Source organism: Podarcis raffonei, chromosome 13 (genome assembly GCF_027172205.1).
Source record: "Podarcis raffonei isolate rPodRaf1 chromosome 13, rPodRaf1.pri, whole genome shotgun sequence".
Lineage (NCBI taxonomy): Eukaryota > Metazoa > Chordata > Lepidosauria > Squamata > Lacertidae > Podarcis > Podarcis raffonei.
The window spans coordinates 19,669,873-19,690,868 of record NC_070614.1 but is presented as its reverse complement, the minus strand read 5'-3'; the positions used below and the strand labels follow the sequence as shown (position 1 = coordinate 19,690,868).

The following is a 20,996-nucleotide window of genomic DNA, read 5'->3' as shown; positions in this document are numbered from 1 at the left end:
TATCTTGGGCCAGCCATGAGACCAGGGCTGGGCAGTCTGAGGTGAGCTGAAGAAGCAGAAGCCATAGGAGACAGAAGTCAGGGCTAAAGGACAAACCAAGAGGCAAGGTCAAAGAGCAAGCCATACGTCAGGACCAAGAAGCAATTGGGATCCATGGGCAAATCAGGGCTGAAAAGTAAGAACACACACACACAAGACATGCAAGAGCTCATCGTTGCTCAAGCAAGTCTTGGCTGACAGAGGAAGCCCTCTTATATTTCTCTCTGGCCAGAGAGGTCCAATGAGCAGTCTGGGTGGCAGATTCAGTCCCGAAGGCCCATCACTGATATGGACATCCTTCATAGGTCACAAGCACTGCCATTTTATAAAGTTACACATTTCTCTGTACCCCATTGCAACCTGAGAGAGGGAGATGTTTAAACCCAAACTATGGTTCTGATCTGAAGGAAATCACCCTGAGGGCTCACTGGAAGGACAGATCCTGAAGCTGAGGCTCCAATACTTTGGCCACCTCAAGAGAAGAGAAGACTCCCTGGAAAAGACCCTGATGTTGGGAAAGATGGAGGGCACAAGGAGAAGGGGACGACAGAGGATGAGATGGTTGAATACTGTTCTTGAAGCTAATGTTTCCTTTCCCACATCGCTTGGCTCCTTCCCATGGCATCCCATAGCCACGGTGAGGGCATCAGGGCACCATGTAGCCAGTCAGATAAGGCTGCCCAAGATGATGCCAACAAAGTCAAATCTAGGGGAGGGACGTCAATAATTCTGCCAGGGCCGGCCCGCCCATGAGGCAAGGTGAGGCGACTGTCTCAGGCGCTGGGGTCCATAGAGGCAGCAGATCCCCATGTAGATCTTTATTCCGCCCCCTTGTTCCTGATGTAGATCCTAGCTCACTGGTTCTTCCCTGGCAGGGAGGAGGGCGCCATTTTGTGCTTCGCCTCAGGTGCCAAAATGTCCTGGGCTGGCCCTGGTTCCGAATGGGAGAACGTTTTTGACCTGTTTCACAGAACTTCCAAGTTATCCTGAAATGGGGAAACGTGTCTGGCAAGGGGATTCCCCTCTCCGCTGCCCCCCTCCCCCCTGCCAAAATGGCACCTCCTCTGTTTTGGCTAGCGCAGATTTACAATTTCCTATATGGATCAAGTTTAGGGGAAACAATTTGCCAGTTCACAGCTGCTGACTGTCTGACACTTCAGGCATCCCAAACTCCGCTCTAGCCCCATTCCCCAGAGTAGTTCTTTCAAAACAGATTTTCCTTTGCCTTTTAAATTGAGAGCGGTACATTGCTGCTGTTGTTGTTAAAGGCCAAAAGGCCACCGAAAATTTTGGGAATAAAAATAAATTCAACAAGAACAGCTAAAAGAAGAAATTGGTTATACCTTGGTTTGCCGGAGGGGCAGGAGCAAACCAGTGGAATAGCTGGGGATAGGGTTAAAAAAAATCTTGAATTATGTATATAAGAACAATTATGAATGGTTATTAGGAGAGAGATTCTCTAACAGAAAAAATAGGGAAATTATTATTATTAAATTTCAGTGGTGCAGTTTGGTGTCGATGCCAAAGCAAATCTTTATGTTACAGAGATTGTCTTTTTTAAAAAAAACTATCATCATATATTAAATACTGTTTAGGTATTAAAAAGGGCAAAGGTTAATGTCAAAGTTTATCTGGCAAGATAAAACGCTTCGAATTAAATCAATTGTTATTCGGGGTGATAAAAGGAGAGGCTGCCTTTCGTATACCAATGTTAAAATTATTATTACCATTCTAGTTATATTAACTGGATAATGGAGGGTGGGGTGGAAGATGAAAGGCACTCTGTGTATGTTCAGAGGCGCTCCTGCCATTCTGTAGTTAAGTTCTGGGACTTGGTGTCTCAGCTGCGATCTCTTTTGGTTTGTTTATCCCTAATATGTGATCTTGGGTTGTTTTCCAGGAGGGCCCATCGCCAGAAATATTGTTGTGAGGGGGCCTGAAGGGGTGGGGAATCATTGCAGAAAAGCCAGAACAAAAATGCAGGTACACACACACACACACACACACACACACACAGTATATTTAAAATTCTTCATTGTATTCATTTTAAAAATTAAGATTCTTGGGCTCGCCTGTTATTCTGCTCATTGGCCAGAATAAAGCATGGTGGAAACATTCTTTTTTTCTTCCAGCAAAGCAATCCAAACCCAAATGACAACTTGGAAGGAGCTAGGGGCAGAGGGAGACTGGATTGGGCCCAGTCCTTCCATCCTTCCAGCAGCCACTGCATGCAGGGTGGCACTATCATCATAGCACAGGTGGCAGAGAACTGTCGCTGGAGACAGGGGGTGGATCTGCACGCAGGAGAAACACCCCCCCACACACACACTATAAATAAGTCATAAATCAAATCGTAATAACAAACAAAAAACCGCTATAAAGGTAAAGTAAAGGTACCCCTGCCCATACGGGCCAGTCTTGACAGACTCTGGGGTTGTGCGCCCATCTCACTCAAGAGGCCGGGGGCCAGCGCTGTCCAGAGACACTTCCGGGTCACGTGGCCAGCGTGACAAAGCTGCATCTGGCTAGCCAGCGCAGCACACGGAACGCCGTTTACCTTCCCGCTGGTAAGCGGTCCCTATTTATCTACTTGCACCCGGGGGTGCTTTCGAACTGCTAGGTTGGCAGGCGCTGGGACCGAGCAACGGGAGCGCACCCCGCCGCGGGGATTTGAACCGCCGACCTTTCGATCAGCAAGCCCTAGGCGCTGAGGCTTTTACCCACAGCGCCACCCGCGTCCCTGATAAAAAACCGCTATGGAAAATGGCAAAGAATTTTTTTGCTCTCCAGTGCCATCTGGTGTTGAATGTTCATAATGCATTCAAAACACTGCCTCTTTTTTTTTTACTAATGTAGCTGAGTCCAGGGTTGAGCTGGCCTAGGATCCATTGACTCCTGAGATGGTCCTGCTGCTGTCACATGGACTGATCTCTGTGGGCTGATCTCTGTGCCCGATGTGGCTTCCACCTTTCCACCCCAGGCATGGCAGGGCTGCGGATCCATCAACGACAATAAATCCCCTCCAGTCTGGGATGGTGGTAGAGAGATAGGATTTGTCCCTAGTGAGCGATTGACCAGAACCTTGCATATGCATGCTTTCCCTCACATCTCCAGCAGTCTAAAAGAAGAAAATTCTGGGAGCAGGCCTGGAATGTCCCCAAGGAAGCCGGCCTCAAACTCACACAGGCAGAGAGATGCAGCGAAAGCGATGCTCCCAGGACTTCACTTGTGCTTACGAAAGTGAGCAGCTGGAGCTCAAACCGCAACCAGCCTCTGGGACTCTCCTCCTGCTGGCACTCTGGACCTGCTTGGAAGCAAATGGAGGAAACAAAATAATAATAATAGACGGGGGCAGAGGCTTCCTGTGAAGCTTTTTTGCCTATTGGGCAAAGGATCGAAGAAAAATTGGCAGAGTCGCTTTTCAATTGTCGAACTGGCAGTAATGCAAAGTTCTCAGGGCTCAGTCCCAGCCTGAAAACAGAAGATAGGGATGAGCTCTGGCTCAAATTAAGCCCTTGCTTTCCACCCCCTCGCTTTCCTTTAGAGCAGAGGTTGCCAACGTGGTGCCCTCCAGGTAATGTTGTACCTCTGAGAGCCAGCACGGTGTTGTTGTAAACAAAATCCGCTCTTTTCCCCTTATAGGGTATCCAAGAGCCCATATAGAGTCCTTACGTAGGTTCCCGGCCCATGTCACAGGCTCACACCCTTTTCATATCTTAAAGGTAAAGGGTAAATAGCAGAGGCCAACCAGAGAATATTGAGAAGCAAAGCACCTAGTAAGCCTGATCTTTATTGATCTGTTGCAACAGGGTGCTCCCCTCACACGCAGGAAAGGAGGAGGAACCCATAACAATGGCGCGCAAGGCCTTATATAGACAATTTAAATTCCCTGCCCTGGAGCTCAAGAGCACCCCTCAATACATCATACATACATCACAGAAGGGGTGTAACCTAAGACCACCCCCTAGATACCTACATCACAGAAAAGGTGGTCTAAAACAGAAATTTGAATGTTGTTTATCTCCTGTCTGGCAGGTTACTGTACTTGATTGGATACCATGCTTACTTGATTGGCTTGCCTGGGGAGCCTGGCCAGTCTTTTGTAATGATAAATACTTAGTTCCTGGGCCAGGTCACAGGCTCACACCCTATTCATATCTTAAAGGTAAAGGTAAAGGGACCCCTGACCATTAGGTTTAGTTGTGGCCAACTCTGGGGTTGCGACACTCATCTTGCTTTATTGGCCGAGGGAGCCGGCGTACAGCTTCCAGGTCATGTGGCCAGCATGACTAAGCTGCTTCTGGCGAACCAGAGCAGCGCACAGAAATGCCATTTACCTTCCCTCCAGAGCGGTACCTATTTATCTACTTTGACGTGCTTTCGAACTGCTAGGTTGGCAGGAGCAGGGACCAAGCAACGGGAGCTCACCCCATTGTGGGGATTTGAACCACCAACCTTCTGTTTGGCAAGTCCTAGGCTCTGTGGTTTAGCCCACAGCGCCACCCGTGTCCCAATTCATACCTTAAATGTGCCCTTAAGACAGGATTTGTGAAGGGAAAAGACAATGGGGAGGTTTCCTACTTGGACCTTGCAGAGAAATAATTGAGGTCAATTGGTTCAGGACTTTTTTTCTGTGGGGTTTTCCGACATGTGGTTTATATATCTATGTACGTGTTTGCTTGGTACACTTATGAACATTTAACATATATCTAAGACCTCAAAATTCCTATCACAGTGTAGTGTTTGGCGTGTCAGACAAAGGCCTTGGGAGATCAGGGTTCAAATCTCCACTCGGCCATGAAGCTCACTGGGTGACCTTGAGCTAGTCATGGCCTCTCAGCCTGACCTACCTCACAAGGTTGTTGTGGGGATTGCAGGAGGAGCACCAGGAATGAGTCGAGACTCCTGCATTGCAGGGGGTTGGTCTGGATGACCCTTGGGGTCCCCCTGCAATTCTTTGTATGCCACCTTCAGCTCCTTGTGGGGAAAGGTGGGATATATTGTGTTTTCTTGCATTTACAGCTGCGCTGGCTAAAGGCTGGTGGGACTTGGGGTGCATGCTCTGGTTATCTCCCGCTTGGACTACTGCAATGCGCCTCTACATGGGGCTACCTTTGAAGGTGACCCGGAAACTACAACTAATCCAGAATGCAGCAGCTAGACTGGTGACTGGGGGCGGCCACCGAGACCACATAACACTGGTCTTGAAAGACCTACATTGGCTCCCAGTACGTTTCCGAGCACAATTCAAAGTGTTGGTGCTGACCTTTAAAGCCCTAAACAGCCTCGGCCCAGTATACCCGAAGGAGCGTCTCCACCCCCATCGTTCTGCCCAGATGCTGAGGTCCAGCTCTGAGGGCCTTCTGGCGGTTCCCTCACTGTGAGAAGCCAAGTTACAGGGAACCAGGCAGAGGGCCTTCTCAGTAGTGGCGCCCGCCCTGTGGAACGCCCTCGCACCAGATGTCAAAGAGAACAACAACTACCAGGCTTCTAGAAGACATCTGAAGGCAGCCCTGTTTAGGGAAGCTTTTAATGTTTAATAGATTATTGTATTTTAATATTCTGTTGGAAGCTGCCCAGAGTGGCTGGGGAAGCCCAGTCAGATGGGCAGGGTATAAATAAATTATTATTATTATTATTATTATTATTATTATTATTATTATTATTATATATGGAGGGCACCACCTTGACTATCCCTGGAGCATCTTGCGGCCACTACAACAAGAGACAGGTTTTTGTAGTATGCAAAGCACTCATCCCATTACATTTCCTCCCCCCCCCGCCCCATTTGCTTTGCTCAAGCTCCAGGGCTGACATGCTTCTGTGGTCAGGAAGTAATTTCCTCCTGGGTCAAACTAGCAGTGACCCTTGGGGCTTATTGGCTTCCCAATCCCATCTCTGCTTGCATGAGTCATCCCACGCTATTTGCCGACTAAGCACTTTCCTGATGCTCCTTCCGTGCGCAACACGTACTACCCCTGGCTGACGTTGACCAGGGACGGTTCTGGTTTTCCGATGCCATGCAAGCAACAAGAGCGAGCTGCAGATGGTCAGGTTCGCTCTCTCCGGTGGTCCCCTGTGGCCAGCAAGCTAGGTTTTATTTTATTTTATTTTTAAGCCTTCTGACAATCAGACTGGTGGAGGTGCGACAAAGCGATCTGTTATGTGGCAGGACTAAAGCAGCATCCGAATCAGCAAATGGCACGACAAATTCAAAGATTTGACAAGTTCTCTGCACTAAAACAGAAATAGCCAGGGCCCCTCCAGACATCCTTTTTACGGTGCACTCATGATCTGTGTGAGGGACATGGGGCATGGGTGGTGCTGTGGGTTATAAAACCACAGAGCCTAGGACTTGCCGATCAGAAGGTTGGCAGTTCGAATCCCCGCAGCGGAGTGATCTCCCGTTGCTCGGTCCCTGCTCCTGCCAACCTAGCAGTTCAAAAGCACGTCAAAGTGTAAGTAGATAAATAGGTACCACTCTGGCGGGAAGGGAAATGGCGTTTCCGTGCGCTGCTCTGGTTCGCCAGAAGCAGCTTAGTCATGCTGGCCACATGACCCGGAAGCTGTATGCCGGCTCCCTCGGCCAATAAAGCGAGATGAGCGCCGCAACCCCAGAGTCGGCCACGACTGGACCTAATGGTCAGGGGTCCCTTTACCTTTACTTTACATGATCTGTGTGCACGGTGCTATTATTACATGCAATCCTGCTTTCAATACTGTTTGGGCCTGCAGAAGTTTTGGGGCAGTCACAGGGCCAGATTTAGGTTTGATGAGGCCCTAAGCTACTGAAGGTAATGGGGCCCTTTATATGTCCAGTTGTCCTTTGTCAACAACAAATTGTCGCTGTTAGAAATGAGCAAACCAGAGACTAGCAGGCAGAGACCATTTCTTACATCACAGGAGCCTACACAACACAAAACACCGTTGCTGTATGTCGGTTTTATTTTGTTTGTTTTTTATCTTATATTTTGGAAATGTACATCCAGTTTTTCCCCCTTTAAATTTTGTGGGGGCTTAAGCTATAGCTTGTTTAGCTTATACATGAATCCAGCACTGGCCAGTCAAACTGCTTCATCTCCAGTCACTTCCTGCGGAAATCCCACAACTTTTAACACCGCAAACTTTCTAGTTTACTTTTTCTTCCGCTTTTGTTGCCCTATAGCCCCTTCCAGACAGGGATAGCGTCATAGCATTGGGGAAGCATCGCTGGAACAAACCAGAGCAGAATAAACCCACCGCTAATTAGCTGTGATTTCCTGCATTCCAGGGGGTTGGCCTAGACCCCTTCCAGCTTGGCAATTCTGTGATTGTGTAGCGCACTATCCTTGTGTCAGAAATGTGTTGCAGAATACAACCACGGTAAAACACCAGCCTAGAGGGACCCCCGCACTGGCCGGCTCATGTCACAAACAGAAGCAGGCTACAGACATCTATGAACAAACCCAACCCTCCTTTTTATAATTTATCAGTACAGTGTCATCTCAGTTCCTGTATATAGACTTCAGGTTTATGTTAGAAGCAGAGAAAGGCCTGGACCACCAAGAGAAGGAATCAAAATGCAGAGTCCCCCAAATCTGCAGAACTGTTGCACAACCAAGTACAGTGATACCTTGGTTCTCAAACGTCTTGGTTCCCAAACACCGAAAACCTGGAAGTAAGTGTTCTAGTATATGAACGTTTTTCGGAAGCCGAACGTCCGATGCGGCTGTTGGCTATTGTTTCTGGGGCGCCTGCACCAATCAGAAGCTTCGCCTTGGTTTTCGAACATTTCGGAAGTCAAAAGGACTTCCGGAACAGATTAAGTTTGGTGCTTTTGTTTTTGCTATTTATTTTGCGTTTTTGTTTTTGAGGCTTTTTCTCTTAACTTGTTTTTGTGAAAGTGTGGAACCTAGTTCAGCTACTGATTGATTGATTGATTGATTGATTGACTGATTGATTGATTGATTGAATGGCTGCGGAAATGCATAAAAGTCCCCCCCCATCCAAACAATGACTATCATCAGTGCAGGTAAGAAAAAATAAGAATTTTATTTTTTATCATCTACAATACCATCTTATTTTATAGTAAAGCACATTGATTATTGCTTTCATTTTATGGACCAATGGCCTGGCCTCATTAGATAGTAAAATTCATGTTAAATTGCTATTTTAGGGGTTGTTTTTAAAAGTCTGGAACGGATTAATCCATTTTGCATTACTTTCTATGGGAAAGTGCGCCTTGGTTTTGGAACGCTTTGGTTTTGGAACGGACTTCCGCAACAGATTAAGTTTGAGAACCAGGGTACCACTGTAGCTGCCCTGTAATTACTGAAAGAGATCCGAGCTCTTCAAGTGGTTTTTGCCAGGAGGTGCGGTGAGCAGCAGGGATCAAAATTCACAGCACACACTTCCAAGCAACAAAGCAGCCTATTAATCATAGGCAAGAAAGTGGCAATTCTCGACACATTCTGGGAGTGCAGATTCTTGTCCAGCCCTTGGCAAGGACTGATCGTTTTATTTCTTTTAATGACGGAAGATAATATAGTACTAGGGGCGATCTATAACACTTCGCAGTGGGATTTGAAACTGCCTAAGGCAATTCTATATGCACACTTTTTCTTCTGGGGAGCTCGAGAGACCGGCTGTAAGATTTTTTTGGTGATCTCCTGGGTGGTCTAGCCTGCTTCTGCTGCAAACTCGAAAAAACGTCAGCTTGTTGCTGTTTTCCAGAATGTGATCCTGGAGAGGGATGCTAAGTTGGGAGCAAACACAACGTACATGCTCGCTTCATGGTTCTAACAATGTCATGTCTGCAGCGTTAGAATGATTGGGAAGCCTTGATTTCCCTTGTTGGTGGCTTGTGAAAAGCAGTTCCGTCAGAGATAAGAAGGAAGGAAGGAGAGAGCCCAGATCTACCTGGGAAAGCAAGGCCAGGTCTCTTCCGAAACTGCTCCTTCTTCAGCCAACTCCTGCAAAGTCTTAGGGAGAGAGCAGACGATCTGAGCTGTGATGATGCCAAGAGATTAGTCCAGGCCTTCTTAGACACTGTGTACAGGGCTACTCTGAGCTTGGAGAAGCAGCTGAGTCCATGTCTTCCAGGCTGTGGTCCTGGGGTGACACCGGCTGCCCACCTTTCACACGTTTCCATTTCATCCTGCGGTTCTGAAACCACACTTTGACCTGTGCGAGAAGAGGGAGAGGATTAAGGTGAGCTTGCATGCATGCAAATACACCCCTTGCAAATTCACACTTTTCTGAATTTTGCAATGCGGTTCTCTAGCCACATGTCCCCCCAAAAATTTGCACCGGCTAGGGTCGAGTGTGCATAAGACTGCATGTACAGTGGTACCTTGGTTCTTGAATTTAATCGTTCTGGGAGTCCATTCGACTCCCAAAAAGGTTCAAAAACCAAGGCACGGCTTCCGATTGGCAGCAGGAGCTTCCTGCACTCAATCGGAAGCCGCATTCGGATGTCCGGCTTCCAGAAAACGTTCGCAATTCTGGGTCTGCGGTGTTTGGGAGCCAATTTGTTTGGGAGCCAAGTCATTTGACTACCAAGGTACCACTGTATTAGTGAATATAAATCATGCATCACATTAAGGGAAATTGCTTGCAAGAATGTTCGTATTGAGAGAAATCTGCACTGAATAGTTGTTGAATTTACAGTAGTACCTCGGGTTACATACACTTCAGGTTACATACACTTCAGGTTACAGACTCCGCTAACCCAGAAATAGTACCTCGGGTTAAGAACTTTGCTTCAGGATGAGAACAGAAATCATGCTCTGGCAGCGCGGTGGCAGCAGGAGGCCCCATTAGCTAAAGTGGTACCTCAGGTTAAGAACAGTTTCAGGTTAAGAACGGACCTCCGGAACGAATTAAGTACTTAACCTGAGGTACCACTGTACACTTGTTTAACTTGCGCCATTTCAACCATACACAGTTGAAGACAGACTGGTTGTAATTGTGCCAATTACAGTCATACCTCCATTTACAAAACCCTCTGGTTCTGTAAATTTCGGGATGCACGTGCGGCAAACCCAGAAGTATTTTACTGGGTTTCGCCATGCGTGCATGTGCAGAAGCAGTCTGCACATGCACAGAAGTGGTCCTCAGATTGCAGAAACCTCGGGATCCGACCAGACCTCTGGAACGGGTCCTGTCCGCAACTGAAGGTACCACTGTAAATGCAAACAAGGCAGAGAGCTTGGAAGCACTGGGGATTCCCTCTCTTCCCCTCACTCACTAGCCTTGGGGGCAGCTCAAAGGCTTTGGGTACATGTCATTTTTGTGAATATGTGGAACACTGGGAACTGAACCCCCGAGTAAGATGCAAATGTGGAGAACTGAGTTTAAGGCTGGTGAAATGAGAAAAAGAGCAGACCTGAAATTCACAGATCTGCCTACTCCCATTTTCAGCTCTGTGATTCTACATAGGAGTGGCCGTCAAGACCATACAACACAGGCCCTGAAAGACCTACATTGGTTCCCAGTACATTTCCAAGCACAATTCAAAGTGTTGGTGCTGACTTTTAAAGCCCTAAACGGCCTCGGCCCAGTATACCTGACGGAGCGTCTCCACCCCCACTGAGGTCCAGCACTGAGGGCCTTCTGGCGGTTCCCTCACTGCGAGAAGTAAGGTTGCAGGGAACCAGGCCGAGGGCCTTCTCAGTAGTGGCGCCCGCCCTGTGGAACGCCCTCCCATCAGATGTCAAGGACATAAACAACTATCTGACTTTTAGAAGACATCTGAAGGCAGCCCTGTTTAGGGAAGTTTTTAATGTTTGATGTTTTGTTGCTTTTTTATGTATTCTGTTGGGAGCCGCCCAGGGTGGCTGGGGAAACCCAGCCAGATGAGTGGGGTATAAAGAAGAAGGAGGAGGAGGAGGAGGAGGAGGAGGAGGAGGAGAAGAAGAAGAAGAAGAAGAAGAAGAAGAAGAAGAAGAAGCAGCAGCAGCAGGAGGAGGAGGAGGAGGAGGAGGAGGAGGAGGGGAGGAGGGGGAGGTATTGCGTTGGGTGAATTCGCCTTGTGATTGTGGGGTTTGGTTTGTTTTTGGTAAATGAATCAGTGTACAGTGGTACCTTGGGTTACAGATGCTACAGGTTACAGACGCTTCAGGTTACAGACTCCGCTAACCCAAAAAAGTACCTCGGGTTAAGAACTTTGCTTCAATATGAGAACAGAAATTGCGCGGTGGCAGCGGGAGGCCCCGTTAGCTAAAGTGGTACCTCAGGTTAAGAACAGTTTCAGGTTAAGAACGGACCTCCGGAACGAATTAAGTTCTTAACCGGAGGTATCACTGTATATGCTATATGATAATTCATGGACCCTAATAGGTATCTAAAGCCATTTGCACATGCAGAATGTAGGCACCCTATATCTAGAACGGACCTCCGGAACGAATTAAGTTCTTAACCCGAGGTAGCAAATGAACGTTCACCCAATATTTTCCCTCTCCTCTCCCCCATTGTCTCCAGGCATCGTTGCCCAAAGCTGGAGAGGAGGCAGCCCATCCTCAAGGGACCACTGGAACAGAGGAGCTTCACCTGTCTTTCCGTCAAGTCGAGGTTCACCGCAATCTCGTATCTCCGGAGCCTCGTCAGGTAGTTGTGGTGTGCAAATTCCGCCTCCAGCTCCCGCAGCTGGTCCTTAGTGAAGGCGGTGCGTTCCTTTCTTGCTTTGGAGCTGCTGACTTCTGCTTTTGTGCTGCTGCTGCTGCCCCCGCCACCTGTGTCCTGGCTTTCTGGAAGAGGGAAAGGACAGAAACATTCCTCGTGGAAGCAAAGTGAGTCCAGTGAGGAAAGAGAGGGACGCGGGTGCCGCTGTGGTCTAAACCAACAAATATCCCCTTGCTTGCCGATCGGCTTGCCGATCGGAAGGTCAGCAGTTCGAATCCCCATGACGGGGTGAGCATCCGTTGTTTGGACCCAGCTCCTGCCCACCTAACAGTTTGAAAAAGTGCAAGTAGATAAATATGTACCACTCCAGCGGGAAGGTAAACGGCATTTCCATGCACTGCTCTGGTTCGCCAGAAGCAGCTTAGTCATGCTGGCCACATGACCTGGAAGCTGTCTGCAGACAAACGCTGGCTCCCTCAGCCTACAGAGCGAGATGAGAGCGCAACCTCAGAGTCGTCTGCGACTGGACCTAATGGTCAGGGGTACCTTTACCTTTTAGGGGAAAGAGAGCTGGCCCAGTTCAAGAACCGCAATACCTGAAGGACCGCCTCTCTCCATATGAACCAACCCAAACCCTACGACCATCACCTGAGGCCCTTCTTCGCATGCCTCCTCCACGAGAGGTCTGAAGGGCGGCAACACAAGAATGGACTTTTCTGCAGTGGCTCCCCATTTGTGGGATGCTCTCCCCAGAGAGGCTCACCTGGTGCCTTCGTTACACATCTTTAGGCACCAGGTGAAAATGTTTCCCTTTGGCCGATTAACCTTCTATGTCATTTTACATGTATTTGTGTGGGGGATATTTGTTGGTTTCTGTTCTTGTTTTTAGTATGCATTTTGTGTTCTCGTTTTGTATATTTATGCTGTGATTTTTGGATGAAGGGCAGGATACAGATCCAATAAATACATTATTAAATAACGAAAGAAATGCAAAGATCAAGCAATCCCAGTTCATTGGTAGGGTCTCTAGGTGGAAAACAGGGAGTAGCATGCAGCTAAATTTTACCCAGAGTAGTCCTACTGAATTTAATGGGCATAACTTCCCATCAGCTCCAGCCAGCATGGCCAGTGGCCAGGGATGATGGCACTTATAGTCCAGACACAGGTTCCTCATTCCTGTTTTAGCCAGCATTCACAAATCAAGATGGTTAAAGAACGAGACGAAGGTGGTTTTAGTAGTCCACCTTCTCAGTCCCCAAGTATGCGACTCTCGTATGGGGAATTCACTCTGGTATGTTTGGTGATGAGGGGAGGGCCCTCTTTTATGGCTCGATACATTTTCTTCATCATCAGGATCACACATATTCCAAAACCTGTGGAAGATTAGCAGCCAAACCTTATGCTAACTAGCAAAAATCGTATTCTTGCTAGTTAGCATAAGAAGGGGTTAAATCCACAGAGCTGTATTGCTGATAGGCAGATACTCAGACCATAGAAATGCGATTGCTAGAGGGGGTTCTGTGTGGTGTCATTTCCCCTCTCTCCTGGAGAGGAAGGAGCACAGAGTACTTCCTCTCTCTCATGTACTTCAGTCCCAGGCACTTCCCTACAACTGGTTATGCTGCAAATGTTAAGTATTTTGCCTGCATAGTTTTTACTGCTGCCTTTGCTGTGGACCAATGGATCATTATAAAGCAAGAAAATCTTATTTTTAAACTTGCTCCCCAGATTGTTGCCTTATTCATTCTCAAGCTTTGTGAGGAGGGGTAAGCCAGCTTGCTTTGTAGCTAGATTTGCTCAAAGGAGGCTTTGCAGCCTCATTCCTAGGCTTCTGGTTTTGCTGCCAAGGACAGGATTTTGAAAATCTGTTCAACCCAACACACATGGGTGCTTGGAGGGATAAACTGCAATTCATATATCCTCTCCTACCTATTCAACCCATCCCACAGAACCAAACCTCAGTGTCCAGAACAGGATCAGTCTTAAACTCAACCACGAGAAAAGCCTGCTAGAGCAAGCCAGTGGTCCATCTAGAGCAGCCTTTCTCAACCTGTGGGTCCCCAGATGTTGTTGGACTACAACTCCCATCACCCCTTGCTAGCAAGGCCAGAGCTCAGGGATGATGGGAGTTGTAGTCCAACAACATCTGGGGACCCACAGGTTGAGAACCGCTGATCTAGAGCCAAGCAGATGCCATGGGGAGACCCAAAAGCAAGTTCAGTATCAAGCAACGCTCTTGTCTGCAGAACACTCCTCTAACATAATGCAGGTCCTGGGCTGGGATTTCTGCCTAAACCGTCCTCTCAGCCGCAACATTTTTGGGCCTCACAGGGAGCTGCTGGCTGTATTTTCCTGGCCCGCAGTACAGGTCTGGATTAAACGATACGACAGCTCATGCTATCTAGCCTTCAAATCCCCTGAAAATGACTTTCGTGTGTTTTCCGTCCAGGGGGAAGGACTGAATTTAGGAAGGAACAAAGAACGCTGCCTTATAACAGACCTAATCCACAGACAGTGCCAGGTGTGAGGGAGGCCCCAGCCTTTCCACAGTGACCACCCCACCCCACTGAAGCCAACAGGCTTCCCAACGGTGATGGTGGCCGTGAGCAGCAGTAGCATCAACGAACGTGATGGACAATCTGCCCCCACCCATTCCATTCATTGGAACAGCCCCGCAATGCCCAAATCCTGTGCGGGCCCAGGGCACTGTGGGGACGTCAGTCACCTGCCACTGCAAGATTCCTGAGCCACTTCTCATTTGTGAGGGCATATTGGGTTCTGGCTACATTTGGTGTGGGAAATCCATGATTGGATCAAGGATTAATGTTTGGGTCTCCTGATATTCGATTTTAAACCAGGTGTCTGTGCATTGCCAGGAGGCAAGGTCTGAAATGAACTGGAGCAACAGAACCTGAGAAAATAGGTTCCCCTTTCTTCCTGTAGCATTTCTCTGACTTCTTTCCTGCACGCACACACACAAACCAGCTGCTATTTTTGCTGCTAGAGAAAAATATATTTACCTGCTCGTAGGACTTCTCTAAGCCTACTCAGATTTGTTGTCTTAAACCAGTGGTTCTCAAACTATTTTTCTCTGGTCCACACTTTCAGAATAAACATTTGCTCACAGCATGCCAGTTTTCTTTTTAGGAAACAAAAAGAAGCAACTCCTAGCATGTGCTAGAACACAACAACTTTATAATATGATCGTGGAACATCCAGAAAGTACAGTGGTACCTGGGTTTAAGAACTTAATTCATTCTGGAGGTCCGTTCTTAACCTGAAACTGTTCTTAACCTGAGGTACCACTTTAGCTAATGGGGCCTCCCGCTGCCGCCGCACGATTTCTGTTCTCATCCTGAAGCAAAGTTCTTAACCCAAGGTACTATTTCTGGGCTAGCGGAGCCTGTAACCTGAAGCGCCTGTAACCCGAGGTACCACTGTATAAAACAACACAGCCACGTAAGAACACAAATCATTCCCAAAATATAATATTCATGAATTTTCCTGCCACACTTGCCATCCTCTCCTGCCATCGGTGTGGTATGCCACACCCTTTGAGAACCACTGTCTGAAGCTGTTATTTTATTACTACTATGATGTGGTGGTTGTTATTATTTTCAGTTACCTGGTGTTATTCTCCCAGAGTAATGAAAATTCACCTCAAAGAGCTTTTGCTTATTAGGGGAGGGAAGAGTTTGTCCGGTGTTTTTATGACGGCGTGAGGGCAACAATGCCAGAGGGTCGTGCCAGGGCTCCCCAAGGTTCATGCCAGCCCTTCCCTATAGCACCTATTCTGACTGGCAACAGCTCTGCAGGGCCTTCACTGGATGCCAGCAGAAGAGATCATGTGTTGTCTGCCCTGAAAGAACCAATTCCCTTGCCTCTAAGCTAGACATGTGCTTCCTTGTGCATTGTTTCAAAGGCTATGGGGCAAGGTGTGGTTGTCTATGTAGCTAAGACAAATGCTGTCATTCAACAGACCTACGCAATTCTGATAGGGCAGCTAATGCATTGCTTAAGCATTTGGCCTGTCCTGCCAGGCAGAACTTCTAGGCCAGAGGGCATGTTTTCAAGGCATGCTCAAACCTCAGCATCTAATCTGTGTGCGTTGAGTACTGTAACTAGAGTTGCCAAGTTGTGGTCTAGGGGTGTCTCATATTCCAGTGGGGATGATTCACGAGGCTTTGTAGGATGGTGCAGCTGTTGGTCCTCCTGATGCATTAACCCAGGGATGGGGAACCTTTGCAGCCCTCCAGATGTTGATGGACTCCATTTCCCATCAGCCCCAGCTAGCATGGCCAATGGTCAGCGAAGACGGGACGTAGTCCAGCAGCACCTGGTTCCCCAGCCATTAGTCCCCTTGCCCATTCTCTTCCTGGGCCTGCTATAGCAAGCGGGAATCTGATTCCGTCCCAAAGGAGTCACAGAAAGTAGGCAAGGAAGGGGACCAATGGGAAAAGAGGGGAGGGGCAGCCAAGGTTGCATAGTCTCTTGAAAACATGTGACATTTAAAGGACGTTACACACCATCTTTGAGTTGCAACCTGGGAAGCTTATTTGTAATGACTGCAGGCTGGAGATGATCACACTCTCATCTCCAGAGGGAATCAGGGATGTTTTTATTTTAGATAATCTAAACGCCTTCCTTCCTTTCTTGCTCCTTTGGCTCATAAGCCGAACTCTGTGCTTTATTATTGTTTTCTTTTAACTAGACTTTGTCTGCAAAATCTGGAGTTGCGATCATCTCCATGATGTGAAACAACATCTGCAATGGCGGCTATTTCACAGAGGAAGATTCGCCTTTCTAGAATCTTCTAGAAAGGACACCTGAGCATAATCTCAGCGTTGCACTTTCCAAGACTCTTGATGGGAGAAAAGCAATCACATTTGAAATCCATTTCAGAATCATTTCAGTTTGTCGCGAAGAGGTGCCCGGTCGCTTTGACCCAATATTGACATCAGTCCAAAGCCGGGCAGGGTCACCTTCTCTCACAGGAACCGGCCCTCCACCTGTGGTCCATTGGACACTGCAGGCCTTGCTCTGATTCCCATTGCCATCCAATTGGCTGGCTGGGCTGCCAGAAAGAGCCCTTTTCTGTAGGGGACCATAGCTGTCAATGTTTCCCTTTTCTTGCGAGGAATCCTATTTGGAATAAGGGAATTTCCCTTTAAAAAAGGAAACGTTGACAGCTATGTAGGGGACCCACATTGTGGAATTCCCTTTCCCCCAAGAAGCTCATTAGTCCACCTTCTCTTATGACTGGCTTTTAGATGGGCCTGTTGAAATCTTGTTGTTCCATATTGGTCCAGGGCTGAGGGAACCTGGAGCCCTCAAGAGATCCTTGGACTCCAGATCCCATCAGCTGCAGTCAGGAATGATGGGAGATAGAGTCCAGCAAAATCTGAAGGACTGCAGGATTCTCTACCTTGGAATTCATTTCAGTGCATTTCCCACCACTTGTTTTGCTTAATCTCTGTTCTATGATGTCTTGTTTCCTTTTATCATTACCATGATTAATATGCCAGAGAGTTTTTTTGTCTACATTCCAAACTGTTTGGAAGGTTTCTGCCCAAAGATGGAAGGAAGATAAAGTACCTACCGGAGAAGAATGGCTGACAAAGAGGATGGACTATGCTGAAGTGGTGAAAATGACCGGGAAGATAAAAAATCAAGAAGATAACAAGTTTAATAAAGAATGGGGGGGAGGGATTTATAAGTTACTTAAAAGAACACTGTGTAAACAATTAAAAACACTGGCAGGATTTTAGAAAACACTTGCAATGTAGTGAGAACTATGGTGAGAATGGAGTACTAAGAAAATATAGAGACAATTATAAGATGCATTTGGAAAAGAATAATGAGGGGTGGAGGGGAGTCCGGGGATTCAGAGAAGCCTATGTGTTTACGATTATGATTCATTTGCGATGGTAATCGTTAAAGGCAAAAATGGATTCTTAAAAAATTATTTTATTTTTGAAAGGAAGGTTCCTGGACCAGATGAAAACAAATCAATAATACCGTAGATACTAGAGTGGCCATGTGTCCTACTTCACAGAGAACAGCCCTCTCTTTGAAGGACCGTCTAATCCAAGGGCACCTTAAAGAGAAAGAACTACAGGAAGGGAAATCAGAGGAACGGGTGTAGCTCAGTGGCAGATCACACACACCTTGCAAGCAGAAGGCCACAGGTTCGATCCCTGGTCTCTCCAGGAAAGGCTGAGAGAGACCCCAAGTCTGAAACACTGTATACAGTACTGAGCTAGATGGACCATAGCTGTCAACCTTCCCTTTTTTTGCAGGAAATTCCCTTATTCCAGTGCCGTTTCCCGCTGCTTCCCCTTGCTATCCCAGATTGTTAGATATCCCGTAGACTGTCCCCGGGACAGGTGAGGCTGCTGATCCCTTATTTTCAAATCTGAAAGTTGACAGCTATGAGTTGGACCAGTGGTCTGACAGTATGCAGCAAATTCCTCTGTTTGTGGGTTGAGGTGGAGCAGGCAGATGGGGCACCTGGTCACTGTCTTCTCTGCCAGGGTGAGATGTATTTCTATTCAAATCACAGTAATCATTTCTAAATTTGCATCTCTACATATAAATTAGCAAATGCATGTAAATTATGCAAATCTGTGTCTTTTTGTGGTCCACATTTTTCTGTGATGCATAACTGGACTCACACATAGATATTTATATATTTGGGGGGCTGCTTCCTTGGAAATTTTTAAGCAGAAGTCAGGTGGCCATCTGTCATGGATGCTTTATCTGAGTTTCCTGCTTTGCAGGGGGTTGGGGTCCCTTGCAACTATTATTATTATTATTATTATTATTATTATTATTATTATTATTAATGTACTGCCCTATACCCGGAGGTCTCAGGGCAGTTCACAAAACAGATCACAATATATAAACTCAAAATAAAAGCAACAACCCAATAATACACCCCCACAAGAGCCACATTTTAAAAGGGCATAGGATGTAAATCGGATCAACCAAAGGCCTGGTTAAAAAGGACTGTTTTTGCCTGGTGCCTAAAGGTGTGTACTGAAGGCGCCAAGTGAACTTCCCTGGGGAGAGCATTCCACAGACAGGGAGCCACTGCAGACAAGGCCCTGTTCTCGTGTTGCCGCCCTCCGTACCTCTCGAAGAAGGGCCTTCTGCACACAAAGGAGGGCCTCAGAAGATGACCTCAGGGTCTGGGTAGGTTCATATGGAAAGAGGAGGTCCTTGAGGTATTTCGGTCCTGAGCTGTTTAAGGTTTCATAGGTCAAAGCCAGCACTTTGAATTGGGCCCGGAAACTAATTGGTAGCCGGTGCAGTCAGACCAGGATCAGTGTAATAGGTTCAAACTGTCTTGCTCTGGTGAGCAACCTGGCCGCTGAATTCTGCACCAGCTGAAGTTTCCGAACCGTCTTCAGAGGCAGCCCTACATATAACGCATTGCAGTAATCGAACCCTGAGGTTACCAGAGCACAGATAACAGTAGTTAGGCTATCCCTGTCCAGACAGGCAGATCCTGAAGCTGAGGCTCCAATACTTTGGCCACCTCATGAGAAGAGAAGACTCCCTGGAAAAGACCCTGATGTTGGGAAAGATGGAGGGCACAAGGAGAAGGGGACGACAGAGGACGAGATGGTTGGACAGTGTTCTCGAAGCTACCAGCATGAGTTTGACCAAGCTGCGGGAGGCAGTGGAAGACAGGAGTGCCTGGCGTGCTCTGGTCCATGGGGTCACAAAGAATCGGACACGACTAAGCAAACAAACAAAGTCCAGATAGGGGCGTAGCTGGGCCACCAGCCAAAGCTGACGGAAGGCACTCCGGTCCACTGAGGCCACCTGAGACTCAAGTGACAGCAAAGCACCCAGGAGTACCCCTCAAGCTACGAACCTGCCCCTTCAGAGGAAACGTAACTCTACCAGTCTAGGATTCTTAAATGCCACCTTACCTGCACTCCCTTTTTTCCTTCTGGATGTCTTCTTTTCCGTTTCGCTCACCACGTTCCCTGCCAGGACGTAGTCTTCGCTCGTGCCAATGGCTGCATCCACCACATTTGGGCCACTGCCCTCTGGCTCTCCGGAGACCAAAGCCAGCTCGGCCGCCAGACGTCGCCTGCCCTCAGCGGCTGCAAAATGCCACGCTGGGTGCTGGAAGGAAGAGTGATGCTCGTCGAAAGCTCGCTCGTCGCGGGGAAGGCTCTGGGGGGCTGCAGCCAGGCAGGAGTTGGAGAAGTCCGAGTAGATGCCAAAGTCCGGTTTGTGGTGGAACGAAAAGGGGGCTTGTGGGTAATGGTGTGGCCCAGTGGTCCCTCCACCTTCGGCATGCTGGTTTCGCAGGCAACCCCAGAGCGCATTGGTAGGGTGAGCGCTTCTCATGCAGCTACTGGCAGCAGGTGGATCCATCTAGGAGTGCCTTGTTTCTGAAGATGCTCTTCAAACGCAGTTGCAAAGGGAGCCCAATGGTCTAACTTTTTGCCCAGGAAAAGAAACCGGTTCTCTGCAGCTAGACAGCTCTCCAGCTCGCTGCCATGGCTTTGCCGGTGAGGGGGAACCCTGCAGAATTCTCCATAGCTTCCACAGGAGAAACTTCACATCTGTTGCGTTTGAAGCCCGAAGCTTCCTTGCTGTGAAGTGCTGAAGCCCAGAAAACACTTTTTAAATACTTTGCTGGGGTGTGAGTGACAAGCTTAGGAAGGGAAATGTGAGAGAGGAGCGAGGGGGAGGGCTTAACCTGCATGCACAACCCCTCCAACCCAAGCCAAGCATGCAAGCTATTAATCACCCGAAACCTTAGAGGCGCATCTAATGGGAACTGCAGATGGAGACTTTTAAAGAAACATTGTCTGCACTTTTTTTGTGTGTGGAGGGGGCGGGAGAGAAATGTACACACGCACACAAAAGGAGGGTTTAATGTTTCCTTCTCACACACTGGAGTTATTTTTATTGCCCTGGTAAAGAAAACCCTTCGTCTTCCATTTTCAGAAAAGGATCCACGAGCCAGTCCAACAGGGGACAAGATAAGAAAGAGAAGTCAGATAAAGAGGGGGAGATATTTAAAAATTTGGGGCGTGACCTAAAAGTTTGAAAGCTTAGGTGGAGAGTGAAGCGCAAAGACTTCAGGAGTGGTCTAAGCAAAGCTGCAGAACAGAAACCCCAAGTAGCTTCGTGAATTTAATTGCTACATGGAGGGTTAGGCTAACAAGGACTGCTAGCCATGATGGTTCCGGCTGAGTATGAAGCCCTTGCTTTCCTTCAAAGAATTCTGGGCACCGTAGTTTACCTCCCATAGAGTCACAATGTCCAGCAACCCTTAAGAAACTACAGTACCCAGAATTCTTTGAGGGGGGGAAATGTGTTTCAAATTA

General features: G+C 47.7%; 1 protein-coding gene across 1 annotated transcript; it reads right to left on the bottom strand.

Moving 5' to 3' along the window:
- Positions 1 to 8,487: 8,487 nt before the first annotated feature.
- Positions 8,488 to 20,338, bottom strand: MEOX1 (mesenchyme homeobox 1). The gene is made up of 3 exons (XM_053361863.1): positions 19,581 to 20,338; positions 11,569 to 11,765; positions 8,488 to 9,201 (listed from the first exon to the last, which is right to left on the bottom strand). Exons 1-3 carry the CDS (start codon positions 20,032 to 20,034, stop codon positions 9,079 to 9,081), a joined length of 774 nt encoding a protein of 257 aa, XP_053217838.1. The 5' UTR covers positions 20,035 to 20,338; the 3' UTR covers positions 8,488 to 9,078.
- Positions 20,339 to 20,996: the final 658 nt, after the last annotated feature.

What these genes read in the sequence shown, in the direction of transcription:
- MEOX1 (XM_053361863.1), bottom strand. Translation starts at nt 20,034, where the DNA reads ATGGATCCACCTGCTGCCAGTAGCTGCATGAGAAGCGCTCACCCTACC. An exon ending in AAGGAAAAAAGGGAGTGCAG is followed by an intron (nt 11,766 to 19,580) that starts GTAAGGTGGCAT and finishes TCCCTCTTCCAG; the next exon opens with AAAGCCAGGACACAGGTGGC. An exon ending in TCGACTTGACGGAAAGACAG is followed by an intron (nt 9,202 to 11,568) that starts GTGAAGCTCCTC and finishes CTTCTCGCACAG; the next exon opens with GTCAAAGTGTGGTTTCAGAA.